The 24,017-nt window shown below is 44.8% G+C and overlaps 1 protein-coding gene across 2 annotated transcripts in view; it reads left to right on the top strand.

Moving 5' to 3' along the window:
• Positions 1 to 18,857, top strand: part of LOC136641654 (uncharacterized) — a 46,664-nt gene extending 27,807 nt beyond the window's left edge. Inside the window, exons 9-14 of one of the 2 annotated variants that reach the window (XM_066617633.1) lie at positions 1,421 to 1,469; positions 3,700 to 3,787; positions 8,661 to 8,761; positions 11,744 to 11,828; positions 12,054 to 12,158; positions 17,650 to 18,857. In XM_066617633.1, coding sequence (XP_066473730.1) covers positions 1,421 to 1,469; positions 3,700 to 3,787; positions 8,661 to 8,761; positions 11,744 to 11,828; positions 12,054 to 12,158; positions 17,650 to 17,754 — 533 coding nt within the window. In that variant the 3' untranslated portion in view covers positions 17,755 to 18,857. The remainder of the gene's footprint in view (positions 1 to 1,420; positions 1,470 to 3,699; positions 3,788 to 8,660; positions 8,762 to 11,743; positions 11,829 to 12,053; positions 12,159 to 17,649) is intronic. The other variant, XM_066617634.1, reaches the window with a different exon arrangement.
• Positions 18,858 to 24,017: the final 5,160 nt, after the last annotated feature.

Here is a 24,017-nt window from a genome sequence, read left to right as displayed (position 1 = left end):
TCCTAACCAACTTTCCAGCACTGACATAAGGGCAATGCAACTCTGAGATATGTGAACATTGCCTTGCCTTAAGGAGGCCTCCATGACTGCACCCCGACTGCAGGATGCAGCACATGCCCCACTGAAATAGCTATGCCAGTGCTGGAAAGTTGGTTAGGATTGCACCCTAAGTCTATTTAGTAAATACGCCACATAAAGCTTGCCGCAGACTGATAGAAAACTTATCAGCCTCAAATTGGAGGGGCAGCTACTATCCCCTTTCTTAAAGCCTATGCATGCCTACTCAGAAGTAAATCCCACTGTGTTCAATAGAGCTTACTCCCAGCAAAATGTGTATAGGGTTGCTGCTTTTTGCCATTATCATCTGCTCCAGAAGTTCAAGAGAACTCTGAGAAGGGGGATTCACCAGTAAGTCCAAATCCCTCCACAACAGTACATCTTGTAGTCTTGGGGTCATTTCTGTGAGTTCATCCTGTAACTATGTACTTAGATGTTTGTCTTTACTTCCTTGGAGGAGCTGTGTAAGACTACCATTCAGTTCAGGACCACATTGTAGTAAATGTCACTTTAGGGTTAGCCACTTCAAGTGTGTGATTTGTGGTGGGAAAATGGAATGCAGCTCAACGGTAAATATCTCCTACCTCCTTGCCACAGTCTCAGGCTAAACTGCAATCCTATGCAGGTGCTGCACAGAAATAAAAGTGAACCTTTAACTACACAGTTACATGTTTAATTAACATATGATTCAGCTCATGGATGACCAACCAGCCTGGCTACACTGAAGAAATGTCATCCATTTCCAGAAACTTTTCCACATATATGAGACCCCAAAGCATTAGAACTTAAAAGCTATATTTTTCAATAAATAGAAGTGCCACGTAGATACAAGTGTTAGATACAACCTAGTGCACAGTTACAAACCTTTCAGCCTCGCCTGACATCTGTAAGACTTTAGACTGCATATGTAAACGTGCACTAGATTGCACACTTAGGGCTCAATCCTATCCAACTTTTCAGCATCAAGATAAGGAAACAAACATTCCCTTCCCTTGAGGAGGCCTGCATGACTTCCCCATCGCTACAGGATGTAACGCATGCCCCATTGGCAGAGTTGCATCAGCACTGGAATGTCAGATAGGATTGGGCCCTCAATCTCTTGGAGCAATGAAACAATAATGCATGCCTCATTTATCACCTGCAGGCACTGCCAAGTAATTCTTGTGTATTTTTTTTTTTCCTGTGACTGCTAATTTATAGACACAAATAATGTTAGATATGTACATAACTATAATTGCATCACTATGGAAAAATATATTCTACTACTGTATTTGTCTTAAGGATTCCATGATCATGAAATAATTTATTTTTAAACCAGACATACTCCTGTGCTAATTGATATTTCTGTTTGTTTTCATTTTAGTTATGAAGGAGATTCTTTCAGAATTGGGAATCCAGGGAATAAGCAGCAGGTATTGTTTGTGTCATCCTTTTTTCCTATCCTTTCCTATCTCAAAGGAAAAAAGCAGGAAAGAGCAATTTTTTCTGATGTCACTCCTAGCAATTCCTTTGATGATGATGATTGTATGTCTGTAATAATAAGATCATTCCTATATAAATCACCATAATGAGTTTGCACAATTAACAGGCTTCCTTTTCACCCATCTTTTAGTATTTTTCCTACCATATTTCCTTCAAATGTGTTTCTGATTGTATGAAATAATATATATTTTTTTAAAGTGCTATTCAGACTATTGCAGTTGCCAGATTGTTGACCTGAAGCCAAGCTGCACACTGGACCACCCCACCAAGATATCACCTGCCACCTCATGCCTCGTTGCATATTACCATCGCTCCCCAGTACTGAGGATCCAGGGGTTGCCCAGCTACATAGGCCCTCTGACACCAACTTGACTTAGGGCCCAATCCTAACCAACTTTCCAGCACTTGTGCTGCCATAATGCAGCCCTAAGGTGAGGGAACAAATGTTTCCATACCTTGAGGAGGCCTCTGTGACTGCCTCCCCATGGCAGGGTGCTGTGCTTATTCCATAGGCACAGCAGCACTGGCACTGGAATATTGGATAGGATTGGGCCCTCAGAAATTACCACACAGTCATGCCAAGACAATCACAAGCAATGTGTAAGTTATACCTTGCCCACCTCTGCCATAAAACAGTTGATGCTTATTCTCAACAGTTGTATCCCAAGAAAGTTGGGCTTTTCAGGGGCCCAAACCTCTGACAGCACTAGTGACCCAAATCGCTAAAAAAACTCCTCCCTCTTGCAGGATGCAGCAAATACTCCTTTGCCACGGTTGCATTGCAGAGTTTTTGTTGTTGTTGTTAGAACTGGGCTGTTAAATGAGTGAAACATGAAGCCAAGAAATGTGCTTGGAACCGGCATGTTAAATTTGATGCTCAGATCTTGCTTTCATGTGGCAATACATCAAAACAATTCATATAAGGAAAACAAACAAAATGCTTTGGTTTTTTTAAGGTCTCTCTTCTAAAATTGGTTGCATGATTGCAAAACAGTGCAAAATGTCTGATTCTCATGTCCAGACTTCTCCATGTGGCTATAAATACTTGGCAGACGTCCCCTTTAGGTATGAAGTTCTGGATGGAAGAATTTGTTTGAGGGTGTCAAAAGTAGGAAAGACCTCTGCCTTCTTAAGAGAACCAGTTGCGGAACTCTGCAGGCCCGCGCCCAGAGCAAAGCTGCATGATGGCGCCCCCTACGGGCTATTGCCGCTCCACTCAGGCAGAAATCCCCCCCTCCCACTTACCAGAGGCTCACAGAGCCTCGCGTGACTTCCTCCCATGCTGGGGAAACCTCTGTGAGGTTCCCTGGCACTATAAGCTGTGCTTCTGGCATACCGCAAAGCACAGTTTCTGCCTGTCGGGAGCCTCAGGGAGGCTTCCGCGGGGCCCTAGAGGCTGGCGCTCGGGGTATTTGCCCAGGTCAGCCTATGGTAGGCACGCAACTGTAAGAGACTGTCTGTAGTAGGTTGAGAGGAGGAAGAGAGAGATTGGAGATTGACTCTCATGGTTGAATGACATCCCTGACAAAATAGTCAGGTCAACCTCATAGTACATGGAAAATGAATTATGTATACTGATTCTGTAAAAAGAGAAAAAGATGAAACAGCTGAACAGCAATGAGGGCTGTCCCTTTATTTCAGGGCACATGTGGTGTTCAAGATCCTCAATTTAATCTCTAGTTTTGTTTTTAAAAGATCAATTGGCAAGTGATGTGGAGGTCCGTTACCTGAGGCCCTGGGAAACTTCTGGTGGTCAGAAAAGGCAATACTAGACTATATAGACTCAGTGTAAGGCATTTGTTCATTCCTGGTTTTTATAAATAAGGCATATGCTGGAGTAACTATGATCCCTTCAGTCATCTGCTTCAATCATCTGCTAAGGCAGCTCTCCAGTCATTTATACACTAGCAAAACAGGAAAATGAAATTCACTACTGCTCACCATTGTAGCTCATTGTGAAATCAAACTGCGGATTAGCTTAGTAGGACAGCACATATTTTGTATACAGAAGGTGCCCTGTTCAGTTTCTAGGTGGAGCTGGGAGAGAGAGCCACCACCAGCAAGAGTAGGCCATATGAACTAATGGGCTGATTCACAATAAGGCAGCTCCATACATTGGATCTTACATTGATTTTTAATAGGTTGTGTTTGCACATGCAGGTTTAGTCCCACCAAAGTCCCTAAGGTGAGATATGAATTAACAGAATCTCCTTTGCTAGATGGAAGGATTTCTCCACGGCCTGCTCCAGTAAGTCCATTATTTCTATTTTTGCTAGATCAAGGACTTCACACTTTTTTCTGTATAATGTTAGAGCTTTGCAGTTATCAGGCACAGAAACATTGGAAAAGCTTCTTCTCCTCAGTCAAAATAAGCTCTTGGGAGATGACAGAGTATGTTTCATGCTCCAACATCACATCTCAGGTGCATCGTGATAAACAAGGCAAAAGTCAATGCGCCAAATCCCTTGAGCATGGTTGCTTCTCTCCCTTTTATGCCTTATGGTAATTAAAAACGAAGGACTTCCTGCCAGATGAATTTGTCAGATGCAGCTACATTTTCTGCTTAGCTGGTTTTCTAAGTGTTTTCCACTTGAAACTTAAAGAAAGCAAGCAAGCAAGCAAGCAAGCAAGAAAGAAAGAAAGAAAGAAAGGCTTGATTGCACCTAGGAAAGGTCTGCTTGCACTGGGACAGAAAATGCTTTCCAGACACATGGCTGCAGCATCACTCCTCCGCACCTCCACTCTCCAAACCAGCTAGATCATTCAATATGAAGAGGCACCCTGCCTCAAATAGCAGATCTGGGGGTATCATTAAAGTGGATTATGTTTTTACGACCAGGGAGGGGGGATGCTGCTTTGATTTTTTTGTGTGAGAAAAGGGGGAGGAGCGCCTATTCAAAATGGAGCGGAGGGAAGGGGTCAATGCCTCAGGTAGTTACAGTGCCAAAGTTACTAAATAACTTTGTTAAAAGTGTAAACTTCCCTCTGATTCACATATTTGTGGAGTCCTTGTCAGTATCCAGAACCATATTTAGTGCCCCTGAGACAAGATGGCAGAAACATGTTGGGCATGTGTGTTTACTCAAAAATAAACACCTTTCCTTCTGTTTGAGGCATCTCCTCTTTTTCCCCCCTGTTCATTTGGGATTTTGTTCATCCCAGGCACCAAAATGTCATGATTGATTTACTGATAGCCTGGCTCTTGCCTGGCACAAGGAAATAAGGAGCAACAAGGACAGGCAGTGTCCTCTGCCTCCGCTTCTTGACCCCAGTCACACAGCAGATTATTGTGAAGGCTACATTGATTGAGTAAATATGAAAGGTACAACTCCTTTGTGGCATCTGGTGAAGCTCCTTCTAGACCTGTTGTCAAGCTCTGCTCCCCACAGAAACTTCCAGAGATTCCCTGAAAACTCCATGCTCCCATGTTCGCTATAAGGATCTGTCTCTGAATTATAACAATCACTCACGACAAGTACTGTATCGATTAATCAACAATATGTTAAGTGACATGGGGGACAATGCAAGTAAGGTAAGAAGGCTAAACAATGGCCTCCCACAAGGCTCTGTATTGGCACCCACACTATTTAACCTGTACATCTCAGACTTGCCAGTAACAAGGGGACGTAAATTTGGATATGCCGACTTGGCTCTAGCAGTGCAGGGAAAAAACATGGAGGTGCTGAATGGCCTCCTCTCAGAAGACCTCAAGATCCTGGGAAAATATTTTGCTGGCTGGAGGTTAATACCCCGTATCAGCAAAACGGTGCCTACATGCTCCCACCTTAACAATAAATTAGCTAATGCATCCCCGAAGGTCTATCTAAATATCAACCTACTCCCTTACAATCCCCATCCAAAATATCTTGGAGTAACTTTGGACTGGACCCTCTCTTATAAGTCACACCTCGAGAACACGTCTGCAAAAATCAATACCAGGAACAACATACTCCAGAACTTAATAGGAACAAAACGGGGAGCTTCAGCCACTACTCTCAGAACATCAGCATTAGGATTGATCTACTCCGCAGCAGAATACTGTGCTCCAGTGTGGCTTAACAGCTGTCATACTAGCAACATTGATGCCAGATTAAATGAAACCCTGAGGATCATAAGCGACTGTATAAGACCCACTCCTATCTGTTGGCTCCCCATCTTGAGCCACATAGCACCACCAGCCCTACGGAGACAAGATGCTTTAGTGAAAGAATATAGCAAAATCACCAACAACCCACTTTCACCAGTACATGTTGAACTTCCTCATCTATCAATCGGTAGGCTTAAATCCAGGAAGCCTTCTCTGGCACTTGCACAACATCTGCACAACAATTTTAACATCAGTGCCCAATGGAAAGCTCAATGGGCAGTCGAACGCCCAGAAACAGGTAGATATATAGACGATCCTACACTTAAGGTGCCAGGTTTCAACTTACCTCACCAACACTGGAAAACTTTGAACAGGATCCGTACCTTACATGGTGTTAGTCAGGACTCAGTGTTTAAATGGGGGCTAGTATCTACCCCACAGTGTGTATGGAATCATGGAAGTTCTGGCAAGGAGGTAGGGTGTGGTGTCAGCAGTGGCCCCTATAAGGGTAAGGCCTGGGCATCCAGCAGAGTGTGCTACACAGCTGCAGCCACTTGAAGGCAATAGGGCCCTCAGGCATAAAAGCACCTGATGAAGGGAGAGTTGGGTATAGGCAGCAGAAGGAAGAAAGCTTAAGGAAGGGGAGACTGGATTGAGGAATTGATGGGTGAATTGACTTTGGAGACTGCTGGAATAGACTGCTGGAGACACTGGAGTTTGGTGTGTGGCAGCTGTGCCCAAGACCTGCTGAGGACCAAGGGGCTGCTGTAGTGGTGGGAGTCTGCTGGCAGGAGAGAGGACCTCTGCAGGTTGAAAAGGTGAGCTACCCTGGAGGTGGGGTCCAGCAGGACTGCAGGGCAGAACCAGGCTCATTTTTTTGAGGAAAGAAGGGGATTTTAGCTAAAAGTGGGCATAATTCTCCAGGCAGAGCTTGGACTGGGAATCTGGCAGAACACAGTGTGATTGCGGGTTCTCCCACCAAACCATATAATACATTGTGTCAAGCTGCAAACTGAGAGCGTATACTGGCCCATGGTCTGACTTTTTCAATGAAGGCAACGCTGTCCTTGAATGGCTGGTCGAACTGGACATTGACATTTGACCTAGTCTAATTGATATATAAGCCCATGTATTATATGGGCTTATATAAAATAAGCTAAATAAAAAAATAAACTACAAGTACGACTGGTGGGATTTCACACTAGGGCATGTGGTGTTTGGCTCCACTGCCCTGGCAACTGCATGACACCGCTCTATCGGACCCAACACCATCAGATGTGGCAAGAGCTGGACAGCAGCGTACTAGCAGCGAAGCATGACCGTGTGACCACTAGCCCATCCAAAGACGTGCAGATTAAGGAAAGAGGGTGCGGAGTGGAGGAGAAATCATCTCACTGCAGGAACAACTATGGGTTAAACTGGCCACTTCTGCATACAGCAGCTATCCCTGGTGGCAGTGATACTTGTGAAAACAAATGATTGAAGAACTCTGCTTTAGCATTAAACTGGAAGTATAGAGATTTGTCTCTGAACATATTATATACTTTTCTCCTGCAAGAACCTCATGTTGACGCTGTGATGAGTGACGCTCATGTAATCATGTTGACAACAAAAACCCACATGCCTCGGGATTGCTCTAGTATAGTCTTTGGGCTGCTGTGCAAGGAGCTGTTCAGGTGGACTCTGCTGGCTGTGGAGATAAGAACAGCCCCACTGGATCAGGCCATAGGCCCATCTATTTCCGCTTCCTGTATCTCACAGCAGCCCACCAAATGCCCCAGGGAGCACACCAGATAACAAGAGACCTGCATCCTGGTGCCCTCCCTTGCATCTGACATAGTCCATTTCTAAAATCAGGAGGTTGCACATACGCATCATGTCTTGTAAACCATAATGGATTTTTCCTCCAGAAATTTGTCCAATCACCTTTTAAAGGTATCTAGGCCAGATGCCATCACCACATCCTGTGGCAAGGAGTTCCACAGACCAACAACACGCTGAGTAAAGAAATATTTTCTTTTGTCTGTCCTAACTCTCCCAACACTCAATTTTAGTGGATGTCCCTTGGTTCTGGTGTTGTGTGAGAGGGAAAAGCACATCTCTCTATCCACTCTATTCTTCCCATGCATAATTTTGTATGTCTCAATTATGTCCCCCCTTAGGTGTCTCTTTTCTAGGCTGAAGAGGCCCAAATGCTGTAGCCTTTCCATATAAGGAAGGTGCCCCAGTCCAGATATCAGCACAGAGACTGGGACTCACGCATTGGTTCAAGATGACCACTTGTGTCCTTGTGCCTCTCCTAGAACAGAGAAAGGGAGGATAAAGATGTCCAGAAATTAATAAAACACAATTATTTTGAGCAGTTGTACTGCTTCCTCTGCTTGTAATGCAGCAGAACCACTGGAAACTCTCAGGTCTGTTTTCTGTACTTCTTCCAGTTTGCAAGAAAAAGTCTGGGCTTATCTAGCATGCGACCTACATATATATTGTCTCCTGCAGATGCCACTTGAAAACACAGCTCAAATGCAATTTCAAAATAAGCTTTTTGCTGGAGGGACCAATTTAAATGTTGCATGTTCTTTAAATCATTTGCTTATTAAAATTGCCCCATTTACCCCAGTATCACCATTAGTTAGCAAATTAATTACTCTGTACTTAATTTACTTAGCAATTAAATTACTAATTAAATATTTGTCTACATAGTATTCTCTTTGGCAAATGCAGTAATTAGTACTGAATACTGAGAAATTACTACTAAGCAGCAAGCATTATGCTATAAAATAAGAGATTAGTTACGTGCTGATACTGCTATTAATAATAATTTTATTAACCAACAATGCCAAGGATTGCTTGCATGCTCAAAAAAAAATACAAGAGGCTTGGATTATGCATACACCACAGCTATATTGATCATCCAAAACATAATGTATCAAATTGAAACTACCCCAACCCCCCCTTTTAGTACTCCCTTTGACACGGTTCAGCTCTGTTATCATTCAGCCTAAGTGGTGTTAACTCATGATTCTCTCCATAGAGAGCTCAGCTCCAAGATTTTCATTCTGTGCGTGACCAAGCAATGGATATGATTACAAAGGCCTTTGCTTTGCTGGACTCCGAGTTTCAAAAACTCAAAACGTAGGTATTCTTTAGTGTCACTGGAAGACCTGTTTATGTTTCAGTGGGTGACTGTTTATCTAATGTATCAGTGGGAGGCTAGGGAAGGGAATCTTAAATGGGTGAAATAAGGAAATGTTTGCAACAAAGAATTGGTAAAAAATCTGCATGACCACTCTCATCACTTTAAAATGTAAGGGGTCTTCATGCCAATGAACAGTGTCCCTCTTTCGTATAGGCAACAGGTTTCTGATTGCTGTTAGTACTTCAGAAACAAATATGAGATACAAAATACAAAATACTCCTCTCTTATTGGTCCAACACCTAATGATGAAAATGCAGGCAGAATTTAATTATTCAGAGCTCTTCATCAGATAGAATGTAAAAGAAGGTCATTCCCATAGGTATAATCAGACTATCTTATTAAAATATGAATATTTGTTCTTGGGACACACCTGCACAATTAACTACCTGATTTGGCAACGTCTGCGCCCAAGAAACCAAGTGACCTGTAGCCCGGTGAGGTTTCTGGAATTTTCTGACTGAGATTCCTAGCTGCCTCATAGAAATGCAATTCTCAGGTCCCTTGAGCAGAAACCATGACAGTTAGATCCATTAGAACAGGCTTTATTATATTTTTTTCTTGTGCAATTGTAGTTTCAGTTGAGGGATTACTTAAAAGCCAGACGGCTGAGGAGGCAGAAAGAAAAAAAAAATTATTCAGGGTCTGTCTCAAATTATAATGTGCAGATGCAAGAGTTGGAGTAATCTCTTTTATAGTGAATTGTAGCATTTCGGTACTTTCATCAACAAAACGAACTATGGCCCTCTGTACTATAGAGCAGCGGTTCTCAAACTCCAAGGGAGTTTGAGCCCTGCAGTAAGTCCTTGTGGGAGAGGGGGTGAGGCAGCAACGCGATCGCCAGGAATGCGTCGCTGTGAAGGGGTGCAGGGGCTTGGCTGGACTTACCAGTCTCCTGCAGCCTCCCGGGGGTGCGGGAAGCCCTGTGCGACAGTCCACAGGGCTCCCCAAAGCTTAAAAGTGAAAGCAAAGCTTTCGAAACTGGAAGTGGAGCGTGATTGCTCCGCTTTCACTTTTTGAAGGCTGGAGAGCCCTGTGGAGGGTTGCGCAGAGCTCCCTGCACCCCCGGGAGGCTGCTGCAGAGATTGGTAAGCAAATGCCAGTCCCTGCAGCCCCCTTAGGGGTTGCCTCCCCCCTGCCCCCTCCCCTTACGGGGGCAGAGGCCAGGGCCCTCAGACTGGGACATCACAACACCCTATAGAGGGTCATAATGAAAGTTAATGCTTTGATGTATATAAAGTGGTCCTTTCTGGGAATGTGCAGCGTTCTTCTATGGAGAAGAAATTTCTAAGGACATTTGTCCCCTTGCTCCTGGATAAGCCCTAGCAGTCACTATGGGGCAATTTGGACCTGCGCCAGTGATATCTCTTGTGCAAATTCATGTTGCTTCATACAAGTGAATAAGGCCCAAGAAGGGGCTAGGGATTGGACAAGTGTTGCCACCAACACCACTCTCTTCTGGGTGTGAGCCATTCTCCTTCCCACCCCCAACTGCCCAACTTCAGCCCACCCTTCCCCCATTTTGCCCATCCTCACTCCATTCAACCCTCTCACCGCCCCTCCAATCCGCTGTGTGGGCTTATCTGCTGCAGCTGGTGTCCATGGGCCTGCTGACACCACCTGTAAAACAGTCTCTGCTTGCGCAATGCTAGTTACACTGGCGGGGGAGGTAGATAGGATTGGGCCATTTGTCATGCAAAATCCCATCAAAATTAATGAGACTTAAATTAGTCACTTGTCTCATTGATTTCAACAACAACAACAACAACAACAACAACAACAATAATAATACTGGTATTTATATACCACCTTTGTGGCCATCGGATTACTCCACTGACTTTATTCAAGGTGGTTTATATAGGCAGGCCATCTCTAAACCCCCGAGGGGATTTTTACAATAACAGAAAGGTTCTGTCTTTCAAGAACCGCACAACATTTCAGATGGATCTTTCACGGTTTTATATCATTTCTGGCCCCCATTTGCCACCCACACTGGCTTACAAGCAGCTCCTTCATCTCTCACTTGAAGGGCAACCAAGATGCTTCTTCGCTCACACCAAAGAGCAGGTGGAATAACTCAGCTCAGCTTGTCAGCTGCTTCAAGGTCTCGACATTCATGGAGCTGCCAGTGGCCTCGAACTGGCGACCTTCAGATGTTATCTTTGGGCTAACAGAGACTCTACCCTCTAGACCAGACCTCCTTATTCAGGATGACTGGGTGCAACCCAAGTGTATCCAGCCACTTGAAGCAGTGCCAAATTCCCATTGCTGTACTATCTACCACCACTGCATGCACACAATCCCCCCATTGCCACCTTAGCCCCATCCACAGGCATCGCTTCTTGTAAACTGGTCCGGCAGGAAGAATCCTGAGTGGAACCTCTCTGCTCCCACCAACCTCCTCATCCAATCAGTTTAATGAGAAGTGGCAGGGGAGGGAGGGAAGTGGTGGAAGCAACAGTAATTCAGTGGTGACACTGGTAGCTACCTCCTCAAGCTCCACTACAGTGATCCTTAGCAGTTCCACCAGAGGAGGAGGAAGTCACCGCACCTCCATATTCCTCTTGCTTGCTCTCTAAGGAAAGTGCATGAGGACAGGAAATTGCATGAGGAGAGGGCAGAGAGGTTTCAGGCTGAGGGAGTGACTGGTATGCATGGGCTTTGTGACACCTGCTACCAGTTTGCCACTGCCCTTGGCCCACTGCTTGAAGCATCTACATTAGCAACATCATAGATGTGTGTGTCCCCTCAATGATAACTTTCTTAGGATACAACCCACAGTCCTGTGGGATGGGAAGTTTTTTAAATACCATGGGACCATTCATTTTCAAAAAAGTTAAAATGGTCTTTTGTTTGGTATTCCATGTTTTTACTTGAATTTTTTTTTTAAAATCATTCCACTTGTTTCTTTGTGATCTTAGTACAAAAGCCGAATTGGTCCAAGCAACAGAGGCATTTCAACATGAAAAGGAGCAGTACAGCAAGCACTACACAAATCAGCAGAAGGTACACTTTTGTTCTTCCCCTAATATTGGACCAGCATCACTTCCCATTATATCTTCCTAGGTAGCTTTTCCATGTGCTAGTTGGTTATGATAGATTGAAAGGGATCAGGAACAGACTAGATCAGACCTCCGGAGCAATTCTGGATGTCTCAGTATCAGAGCATACATTTAAGTGTGAGATTGAAAAACACTTAATGCTCACAAACATGGATTTTCTTTAAATCAGGAGCTACAAGAGATGCTAGAAAAACACAAAGCCCAAAATGAAGCATGGCTGAAAGCCAGAGCAGAAGAGAATGACAAAGAAAGGAAAGAACTCTACAAACTAAGGGTAAATATTTGTTTGTTTTAAAAGATTTATACCCACCTTTCCCCTCTAAAAAGAGATGACCAACAGCACACACACACACACACACACACACACACACACACTCCTGTATTTACAAATTAGGACAATAGTCAGAGGTTGGGCAACATCCCAACATTTGGTTTGTCCTGACCAAACAGTTTGCCTCTGAGCTCTCTTACAGCCCAATCCACTGCTGCCTCAGCACTAGCACTACGGCCAAAGCACTGGCACTGGATGTTGCAAATGTGCTATAAGGCACATTTGTGCCACCCAGGAAGTAAGCGGTGCTGTGAGTGAGGCCTGTGCTGCCTGGTCAATGCTGCCATGGGAGCCCCAGCCACCATGGGAAAGCAGGTAAGCTCTGAGCAGCCCAGGGAGTGCATGGTGTCAGGAGAGTGTGGGAGAGGCGTTCCTGGATGGGGAGGGTGGAGAGAGGGTGGAACAGGGGGAGGGGCAGACCTGGGAGGGAGGTGGGACCAGCTGAGGCCTCCTCAGACAAATCCTACCTTATATGTCAGGCTTGGAAGCCGGACAAGGGGCTTCTTAAGCAAAATAGCTGGTGTAGACTTGAGAAGCCCCATTGAGCAGGCTGGGGCTTTGCTTGGTGTAAGGGGACAAGCGTCCCCTTCCCCGGAGACCTCCAGCCTGCTCAATTCTAGCACAGGGTGCAGCAGTAGCCATTTGGAGCCACTGCTCCTATGCTGGAGAGGATTGGGCTGTTAGTATGTCTCCACTTCCTACTGTTCAAGTATTTTAGTGTGCAGCCAATCGCACATCAGGCCATTTTAAATGTACAATAAAGGATTACTGAATTTTAAAATTTAAAAGACTGCAAGCTACAAATTGAAATGAGAATGAAAGAATCCGTTCTTGGAAACACAATGGTTACAGTTTAAGAGACTGTTAAGAGAATAACAGTTTAAGGTTATTTTTAACCACCTCATATGAATTCCTCTAGTCTAGATCTTCAGATTGCAATCACTAACCTAGATGTCTTGATCTTTATCATGTTAAGCAGAAATCTCCATCCCTGCATTTTCACTCCATTTGCATCTTAAAGCCTATCCTACATGGCAACTGGCAGGAGTGATTTTCTCACTGGCAGGTGGGATGGGTGATCATGGAGTAGGTATGCTGTGGACCTTAGAACTTTTGCTTTGCTGAAAAGCACTTACAGGAGCTAGCAAGCATCCGGTGGCCGCAGAGCTGGCACAGGTCTGAATAGACCTATCGGTCCTGCATGAGCTTACCCTGAGAGAACTGAGCAAATGTTTCCTTACTCTCAGGAGGCCTCCAGGTGCTTCAACTCCCCCCTGGGATAGAGCAGAGAGCATGTTGGTGCTGCTGCATTGCTGTGCTGGGAGTTGCATTGAACTGGGCTTCCATTGCACCTGGACCTTGTGTTCTTCTTCACCTCCTGGGGCTAAACTGAGGCACTGGGCAGGAAAAGCATGATCTACCCACATCACCTTACATCTCCTCCTAGCGGGAGCAAAGTTGCCCTTCCCCCATGTTTTACCTTCAGGGAAGGGCTTCCAATTTAGTGCATGGTCTGTGTTTTTCTTTTTCTTCGAACTATGAGGTGATTCAAAGAGAAGTGCAGGGATGATTCATCTACAACTAGTTCTGACTCACAGCTTAAATTGTTCTCAAAGAGTGTAATTTAGTGTAGCCTGCAGCATCTCGGCTTCTGTGCATTTTTTTTTTAATTTTTATTGTCATATTTCAGATCAACAATTGAGGGTCTTTTTTCTTCTGGTTTTTGGTGTGTTGTTTTTTTTAAATGGGAACAATAAACATAATTTGTTTCTCTATAGATACACTTTTATCACTGATTTTAGTTCAAGAATTCCCATGGTGAGAATTCAATTTAAAATAAATAAATAAATAAATAAAATGCAAACAAAAATCTCTTGCCCCATCTACTGTTTCATTTAAATCACTTGAAGTGTGTGTGTGTGCAGGCAACATATTGTTGTTGCGCAACCAGTTTTCTCAGTAAGTTAGTACAAATCTTTCTAAACATTGTACTACATCAAAATGTTTCCGGTCCCAGTCTTACATGCACTTACTTGGGAGTAAATCGTCTTGAACGGAGCAGTTTGGTGTTTGAAGTGAGTGTGCCCAGGACCGAGCTGCCTGTCTGCAGACCCAAGACAGACACACAGGAACAGATAGGGGTGCCTTAATCTGGGTCTCTCTAGCCACAAATTGTCTACTCTGGCAGCAGCTCTCCATGACCTCTGGCAGAGGCTTTTCCTGTCACCTGCTATTTGATCTTGCACTCAGCTTGGGAACTCCTGGCTCCAACACGGCATACCAAATACTGTTCCTACCCATACCTGGACAGGAGCTAGTCTCTGCTCCTCCCATTCCCTGGAATGAAAAAAGAAGACAGGGATGCAGGAAGAAGAAAGGTGGAAAAGGGTGGTCTAGAGCAGTGCTTCTCAAGCTATCTGGTGTGTCAGACTAGCAACTGTTGTTTTCCAAAGTTCCAGGGACAGGAACCATATCAGTGTCATAGCATATTATTACTCCTTTCTTCCTTTGGCTCATGGACCAGCACCAGTCTGCAGACCGCCGCTTTGAGTATTAGAGCAGCGGTCCCCAACCTTTTTGGCACCAGGGACCAGTTTCATGGAAGAATTTTTCCATGGTGGTTTCAGGATGATTCAAGTGATGGGGTCATAAAGGGGCCCCAGTTCCCTTTCCCTGGTGGCTAGTGATGCCTCTCTCCTCCCTTGCAACCTGCCTCCCCCCTCCAGGCCACTCCCTCCTTGCCTGCCTTGCTGGGGTGTGCCTTCAGCCATCTGCGGCGCCAGGGAGAATTCCTGCCTTGTGTTGCTCATGGATGGCAGGACCCCAAGTCAATCACCCCTGGTGGGAGTAGCTGAGGACCATGCATCTGCACCCAGTGCCAGCTCACCAGGTCGCCTGCCTCTGGAGTCATCAGCCAGAGATGACCCAGAAGGCCCCGGCGTTCCCCAGCTGTTCCCCACTGGAACAGGGCGGGCGCCTTGGGTAGGCATGCCTCAGCTAGCCATTCCCGGCCTGCTGGCTGTGGTTATTCTTCTTGGCTGGTGCCCTTTGAGCACTTGTGTCGCTCGGCCTCCTGCCCCAGCAGGGACCCATGCCCCCCCATTCCCGGCACGGGCATCTGCCAGTACCAGTGGGGCTGGGCAAGGCGCAGGGAGGCCAGTTGCTTGCTCCCCAACAGCAGCCCCTTGTGCTCTCTCGCCCTTGTCCCACTGCATCTCCCCTGCTGAGGTTGGTCTCAGGGGTAAGTTGGGGTCCAGGGCATCACCTGGACCCCAACAGCTTCACTCGCTCACCCGCCACTCAACTCCTATTATGCGTTCCCGTTCCTAATAGGCCATGGACTGGTACCAGTCTGTGGCCCAGGGTCCCCTGGTTTAGAGTATCAGTGGAGGCAAGTGGACAGACAGAGGCAGATACCTCCATCAATCTGAGGCCTCAGTCAGCCTCCTGAATGTGCCGGCCCTGCTTCCCCTAGTTGAGACTGTCCACTCCCATGCAAAGCAGGTACTTTTATGAGTGAGTTATCATCTCTCACCAAAGGTACAGCCCTCACAGAATCATAGAAATACAGAGTTGGAAGGGGTCTTTGGGGCCATCTAGTCCAACCCCCTGCTTAAAGCAGGAAAATCCTCTCTAGAGCAACTCCAGAAGGTGCCTGTTGAGCCTCAGCTTGAAGATGTCCAGTGAAAGAGATTCCACCACTTCCCTTTATAGTGGTTTCTACTCTTACTGTTCAGAATGTCTTCCTGATATCCCACCAGAATCTCCTCTCTTGCAGCTTATGCCATCTCTCTTCCCATGTCAGGGATAGAACTATTGGTCTTCTGCTCCTCAAATTAACAGTTCTAGCAACCATACTACCCAGTCACCAGGGAAGTGACCAAAGGCAGAGTCCCCTTTTCTCCACTCCCCCCCCCCCCACTGCCTCCAGACTTGGACCAGTTGCTGCATGAAGCACAAGGCACTTTCCCATCAGGCTCCACCTGGAAACGCCTTCCTTTTTTCCCTTTACGGAGTATACTCCAGCCAACTCTGCAGAAGGAAACAACCCCTGAATGCTGTCATAATCCTCTTTGCAACACTGTAGCATCATTTGGTCTCATTAGGCCTAATTATAGTACACAGTGAATTCGGGCAGTTCCTGGCACGTTAAGCAGTAATTTCCCTAACAGCATGGGCCTCACCATGTCAGATAGCCTAACCTTAGGTTGCACACGTCCTAAGCTCACATACTTAGGCCACGAACCTCGGTTGGGGGTTCTTTCTGAATGACATGTGTAGATTGGGCTGCTCAGCTCCTTTCAAAGGAAGAGATGTCTCTTTTTGAAGAGACATGAGAAATCAGGAAGCAGGATGAGTTCATTCTCTATTGCTGCTTTGCAGAGGATAAATTATTTCTGATTGTCTATCCTTTTCAGAGCCACAGTGTTTCCATGCTGAATCCACAAATGGAGGTTGATCTCGGGGTTGGAAAAAATCCAAAAAGCATAAAGTCAAACCCCTCTGTCTCCTGTGAAGGATCTGCTCCTAGTTGGAGCCTTCCAATTAGATAATCCTCCATAGGGAAACCTTATAAGGTCCTGATTCCCCCTTGGCAGTCAGTTTTTCAAACTGTAACTTATTTGTGGTACAGCCTGTACTGTAGACTGCATCATGCATTCTTCAATGCTAGGAGTTCAGGGACCTTAAGGAATAGGTCTGGAGAAGATGTGTGTGTAGGGTCTCAAAAGAGGGCTCATAATACACACACTTGGTTGCCACTCTAACAACCCAATCTTAACTAAATCTCTCCCTGCCCATGCAGCTGTGCCACCAGAGGGTGCACTGCATCCTATTTGGGGGGGGGGGTGGAGACCAGGAGATCTCTGGGTAGGGGAGCATTTGTTCCCTTGCTCAGGGGTAAATCTCTGCTGCCCAAATGAGTCTACTCAGATCTGTACCAGCTATTCCAAGAGGGCCCAAGAAGGAAGATTCAGACCAGGAAGGGGAATAGGATATTGGCAGTGCTGGCGCTGCCGTGATACTATCCCCTTCCTGACCTTGATCTGCCTGGTCCTGCCATTATCTGCCCCGTTCCTCTTCTTCTGTGCCCTGTTCTACCCACCCCCACCTCCCACCAACCCTTGCATTTACTGGGCTTATTAGCATGCCACTGGTGCATGGCCGTGGCTGCCCTGCCATGCTGAATAGTGTGCCACCTTTTACAACAGCCACGAAGCACACTGTGCTGCCAGAACACAAGTTCAGGCAGTGCAGCGGCCCATAGGATTGGGCCCTGTGTCCGGTCAACATCTGGATGGATGACTGTGACCACCCCCTGGGAACTGAATGCACACCACCCATATTGAATAAAAGGTGGGGTACAAATGTAATAACAGCATTTGTGGTGTATTCTTGTGGTTCCCAAAAATCTTTCTTTCTGGTTTTTTCATAGGAAGAGATTCTCCTTGAGCAGGAAAGATTGAAAGGAGAACAGCAAAGCGTTCAGCAGCGCAATCAGCAACTGCTTTCTATAATGCAACAGTTCAGAGGCATGTGAACAGTTTTCTGAATAAAGCCTGATCACATGCTACAGATCACAGCAACAACACAGCTCCGCTGGGAACAACCAAGCTCTCATGTCTAGCAGAACAAAGATCCAGTTACCAGACATACTGAAGTTTGATCTCACTAAGTTTCTGTTCAGTTCTAGGATGAAGGATCAATTAAAATGCCCACCCACTTTTTAACACATTGTAATGTTTTGATTCAGTATTCTTTAAAAAAAAAAATCAAACATTTGTCTGTACCCCCATCAAAAAATGTCTTATGCCAGACCTATTTGAGAAAGGAGTGTAATGAATAGAATACTATCCATATACAGTACTTGGTAAAGACCAGACACAGGGACTTGATAAGAAAGAGTATTTTGGAGGCTTCAGAAATTTAGCAAGGTTATGATTAGGAAGCTGCTTTGTCTCTATCAGACATTCTGAACTGCCTGATTAGGATACACCAAAGAATTGTGGAAGCCTCTTTCACAGCCCTAAACTGCTAGAAATGAGTGTTTGAAACTCTGTAGCACTGAAGACTTAGGAAACAAATATTCCTTGAGGAGAGGAATAGAGAAAATGGGGGATTCTAACTGATTTTTTTAAAGTCTTTTTGTAAAAAGACTTGCAGGGCATGCCTCCTGAGAAGTAAGTTCCATTTTGTTCAATGGATAGAGGTGTTTAAAAACTGTTATTTATTTTACTCAGAAGTAAGCCCATTGTGTTCAATAAGACTTGAACTGTAAATGGTATCTCTCTCACCAGAAACAAACACCTCTATCAATGGGACTTACTTTCACATGAGTGTAGAGGATTTCAGTCTTAAATATGTCTAATTTCTGTGTTTTAAACTCTCACATTTTCTGGAGTGCAGTGTTAGGTAAATTGTCTTTAATGAGAAAAAAATACCAGTATCATCAGTGAGATGTTAACAGCATTTCTTTTTTTATTTGTTTTGACTTCAGAAGATTAAATATGTTCAGTGTTTAACAGTTTCCTGGAATGAAGCAGAGACTCATGTCTTTTGTACAGCACCAGCCAATTTCTTGTAAATGGATCCACAAGAGATGAAATTGCTGGTTACTTTGCTTATTATACTCAGATTTTTCTGATCTTACACTTTATCAGACTCCTTACGAAGATTCTCCTTTAGAAAACCTGTGAAAGAAAAATATCATTATCTGAAATGCGCAGATTGTTTGAGGATCAGAATGACAGAATGATAGAAATAAAATGATAGCTTTTATTTGGATCAGGTCAGCTGTGGTCCTTAATACTAGTTGCGTTTTTCATAAGCAAATTGCTTTACAGTCTATATCACATTCATCATCACAACAATCTACAGACATTAATGGATCGCTGTTCCTGTTCTAAAGGCAGACAACTGAAAAGGAAAGCAGTTTTTCTTTTTCTTTTCCAGAACCTACCAAAAAAAGTCACACTGAAGTCTGTGCTTGAACACATATCTCCTTGTTTCTTTGATGTCCAGCACTGGACCACATTGGCTTTTTGTCATTGCATAAAATGGTTGCAACCTTTGGAACCTAATCATTTTAGTGAGAGATGGATACTCATAGTGAAAGTACAATAAGACATTGTTTTGTACTACCAGCCCTCTCATGAAGGGGAAGAAATACAGATTCAGTTTCCCTTGGAAGACAAAGCACTGGAGATCTGTGGTTTTCCTCTCCCCCACATTTACCAGATCCAGGCTGGGCAAATTTGTTTCACTCTTTGCCATGCGGCAGATGGTTATGACTCACATTACATCCTGGAAGCTACCGGTCCAAACCGAGGTGATCATGCTTCATATTCAAACTTAAGGAAGTTTCCCACAGTAGGTAGAAATGATGTTCAAACTTTAGGAGGTTTCCCATTCAACATTTTCTTGCTGACTTCACTAGAACTACTCAGGATGACTTGGAGAACTGCAGAAAATTTTCAAGATAAAACTGATTCATGAGCGGGGGAGATAAGTTTAATTTCCAAATAGAGATTATCTTTGCCCTTGGAAGCATTAACATATGAAATTCTTTCCAGGGTGGCTCACATGTCCAAGTAAATTATTCTGTAGGAATACAAGATTATTTTTTTCAGGCATCAACAGAAAGACACCCCCAGATGCCATCAGTATGCCATCCCATCTCAAGTTTGCCATATCAAGTATGCCATCTCATCAGTATTCTGTGGCGAGCCCCTAAAGCTATATAGCTTAAAACACTTTTCTTTAGATATGTATGAATAACAAATTCCAGCAAGCATGAAAAATGGTTGCTATAGTACTTAGCCCCCCAAATCAAACAGGCCTCTATTCAGCCTTAGTTAGCATCATGCTGTTCCAATCCTGGGAAATCACAAAATGGTCTTCTAACTGAACAGATATTTATTAAGATCCGTTTTGATTGTCTTGCAGGTGCAACTAAGCTCTATAAAAAGCCTGAGGCCCATGTTTCTGTCAAAGCCAATCGCAGTTCAAAGTCTAAGGCCACATCTTCTGTAATTACTAGAGCCTCTGTCGAGCACCAGAAAAGCTAGATCAGGGGTGTCAAACATAAGGCCCGGGGGCCAGGTGTGGCCCACGGAAGATTTTTATACGGCCCTCAGGCTTTCAGCTGCTGAGTAGTGCTGAGGGGTTACTGCTGAAAGGGCAGCCCACATGAAAATTGGGCTCTCCCATACCTTGAAATATGATCAAGATTCGTATAGTTTCTCTTTTGTTATTTGCAGCTAATGAGTTCCTAAGTGACAAAAAAGTGTTTATTTTTGGTTATGACCTGTTTAATGACATCACTTCTTGCCTAATTCCATCACTTCCGGCCCTCAGCAGGCATCATGAATGAAATGAGCTTGACACCCCTGAGCTAGATGATGAAACTGGAGTTAGTGTGTGCTCTAGCTAAAGGGGTTGCTAGTCTTCCTGCTCTTTTTCTAGTGCTTACCAAAGCAATGGAATCATTCTGAGCTGCTCCACTCAGCTTTATCAGTAGCTTGGCTGGGCTGCTTTACCACATCTTTTGGAAGTGATGGGCACAGTCATATTTCTGAGATTTCCGCTGCTTTTCAATAGGTCTCAGAAGTCTATCTTTGCACCACAACTTATAGTGACAATAATTGATCTTTACAATGTATAATCTTATGGAACAATGCTCCCACTGAACTTCACAACAGTTCAGACTGTTGAATATAGAGGGAAAGTGGCCATAAAGAAAATAATCAGTGCTCATCACACATCTTTTGTTATTGAGAATCTCACATTTCTAGAGACATCTGGTTGGCTGCTGGCAGCTGTGGGGGCTCCAGCTCTTGGGAGGTCCTAGAGCAAAACCTCTGCAGAGCCCCCTGCCCAGTGTGTCCCCCCCATCCTTTGGAAAGCTTATGCAGCAGCTGAGACCTAGATAGTTGGGCACAACTGCTCCTCCTGCATGTTGTCAACAGCAGCAGAGGTAAAAGAGGACTCTCACCTGTCCACTGCTCGGTTCCTGGCTCAACACCCAATGGGGGAGCCAGTGAGGAGCAGGCTGCAGCAGTGGGATAGCTTCTTTCTTCCCCCTGCTGTGTCAGGGGGTAGGACATCTGATAACTGTAAAATGACACTGGGGAAAAGAAGATGACAGTCTGCTCCTGCTGCTAAACCCCCCCCTCCAGTGGTCAGTAAAGATCCCATGAGCTCTGGCTTACTGGGCAGTGGTGGGGAGCAACAGGTTGGACAAGCACATGTGTGGGCCCTTGCATGAGCATAGTCTCCTAGCACATAACCCACAAGGTCCCAGCTGTGTAGCCACCTCTGACTGGGTTACATGAACCATTGACCTGGTGTGTCAGATACATTCACCTGGTGAGGAATGCATCCCTGCCTCTACTTCCCTTCTTTTCCTCTGTTGCTTCCTTTGTGTCTATGTAGATTGAAAGCCCCTAAGGGCAGGGTCCTGTCCCTTCATTCTGGTTAAAGTGCCATGTACATTGATGGCACTTATTATCATCACCAACAACAGCAGCAACAACAACCATCACCAATGTACTTCTACTACTCTGTTTGTAAAGGTCCCCTATGTTAAGAGAACTGTAGTCAAAATGTGACTCACTCACCTGGTGCTTTTGCGCAAATGCTAACCTCCAGAGCTTTGCACCAGTCTGAATCATTCAAAAGCCAAATTCCCAAAGAGGGCAAAAAAGCCTCTCAAAATATAGTGCTTCTTGGGACGTCTAAGGGAGTCTGGATTCCTAGAGATGCTCCATAGAGTATTTACTCATGTTCTGCCCAGAAACTAGCTGAGAAAGGTGCAAGACATTTGTTTACAACACATGCAACAGATGGCTGTTCAAAGTGTACTAGAAAGCTGACTACTTCAAAGGGGAGAGGGAGAGAAGGTTGAAAACAGAGAGAGTAAAAAGCAAAAGAGCAAAAAAGCCTGGAAATACAAGATGTGACTGCTGCAGCCTGTCGTCCAGGGCATGTTTACTGTAGAGAAGGCCCCATGGAGTCAGTGAACTTACTCTCAGGAAAATAAGCTGGAAAGACTGGGGTGGGGGAGAGCAAGAGAGAAGGTTCCCATCAAGAACCTGCAGCCTAACAGTTTGGAATGGTAAGCACTATCCTCATGACAATTTGTGTAATCCTGTGACGTTTGCACTAGTTCAGAAATGTTGTATCATTGCTGTTCCACCTCAGGAATCAGCTTCAGCTCATCTGTGATTCAACTGTGTGATTTACCATTGTGTGACATTCAAAGCATTTAGCTAGAGCAAGGCTAACCTTCAGGAAGATGTGGAGAAGAGTCTGAGAGCACAATCCTATGCATGTCTACTCAGACATAAATTTTATTGTGTTCATTAGGCTTATTTCCAGGCAAATGTACATAGGATTGCTGCTTGAGAAGATGAGCCGGGAGAGTGAGAGTATACAATCCTGACCCAGGGCCCAATCCTATCCAATTTTCCAGCACCGCCTGGTTCAATCTCAATGCAACCCCAAGGTAAGGGAACAAATGTTCCTATAACTTAAGGAGGCCTCTGTAACTATCCCCCCTCACAGAATGCAGTGCATGCCCCACTGCCATGGCTGCACAGGCACTGGAAAATTGGATAGGATTGGGCCCTCAGTCCCTGCGCTGTGATCCAGGGGCATGCTTAACTCCCCAAAGTCCAGTGGAACTGATTCCGAGAAAAATGTTACACTTCCTACCCCACAAATACTCCGCTACAGACTGACAACCCAATCATATCCAGGGCCTGTGCCAGTGGAACATGTTTTTCACCAGTGTGCACAATCACAAAAGCACCATAAAAGCACTTTGCAACAGTGCCCACCAGACCAGGTAACTCCAGCACAGGGGCAGGAGAGGGTGATGGAGCCAAGGAAGGGTGAAACAGGGTGGAAGAGGTTAGCAATGGGGGGGGAGTGGGTGGATCAGGCACAGAACCTCTTCTTATTGACTGTCCCTAAACCTGCCTGAGGCCTGGTGTGGGAGAGCTCAACACATAGGTGTGCAGGTCATGGGTAGCGCCTGCTACTGCAATCCCACTCCCCCCCACCACTACACACACTTTGATTCTAGACCCAAATATCATCTGAAAGGAGCTAACACCATATTCAGTTTGGAAATCACTATCAATATTTTTGTAATGAACACTAGAAACGATCTGTTGGAGTTTTCGCATGAGAATTATGTAACCCTTATTTTCCTGTTGCAAATATGGGGAAACAGATCTTTCTACTGCTAGTGGAAACAAATGTGCTGCCGAAAGAAGCCCACAGCATTTTTCGCTTCATTTTCAAGTCTAAGTGTATTCAGCATTTTCATATATCCACAGCACTCCTCTTATAGGCAGGTTTCCATAATTCACTCCTTCAAATAATCAAAATTGATATACTGAATAAAAGAAACAGCATACAACTGTAAGCTATTAATGACTAGAAGCAATTGGTTCTTACAAGGACATGCATGGTTAGAAAAAGTTGTAGAAGAGAAAAACTGCTAATAAATTATAATTATAAATGACTGAACCACGATGATAATTAAATATGCAGATGAAACTTTTCCAGGACAAGTAGGAGGCCCCTGGCAGAGGCAACAACAGAGGGGGAGGGGTGAAAGAGAGAAAGAAAAAGCTAAGTGGAACAAAGAAGGGGATGTGACCCATTCTTGAAGCTAGAGAGTCATTTGGCTCCAAAAGAGAGAGAAATTGGTTGAAATAGTTCAGAGGGAGTGGGTCTGGGTGATTAGAAGACAATAAAATACAAGTTCAGTTTATTGAGATATGCCCTAATCTA

Source organism: Tiliqua scincoides, chromosome 2 (assembly GCF_035046505.1).
Source record: "Tiliqua scincoides isolate rTilSci1 chromosome 2, rTilSci1.hap2, whole genome shotgun sequence".
Classification (NCBI taxonomy): domain Eukaryota; kingdom Metazoa; phylum Chordata; class Lepidosauria; order Squamata; family Scincidae; genus Tiliqua; species Tiliqua scincoides.
The sequence above is the reverse complement of the archived record's forward strand: the minus strand, read 5'-3'. Positions and strand labels throughout refer to the sequence as shown.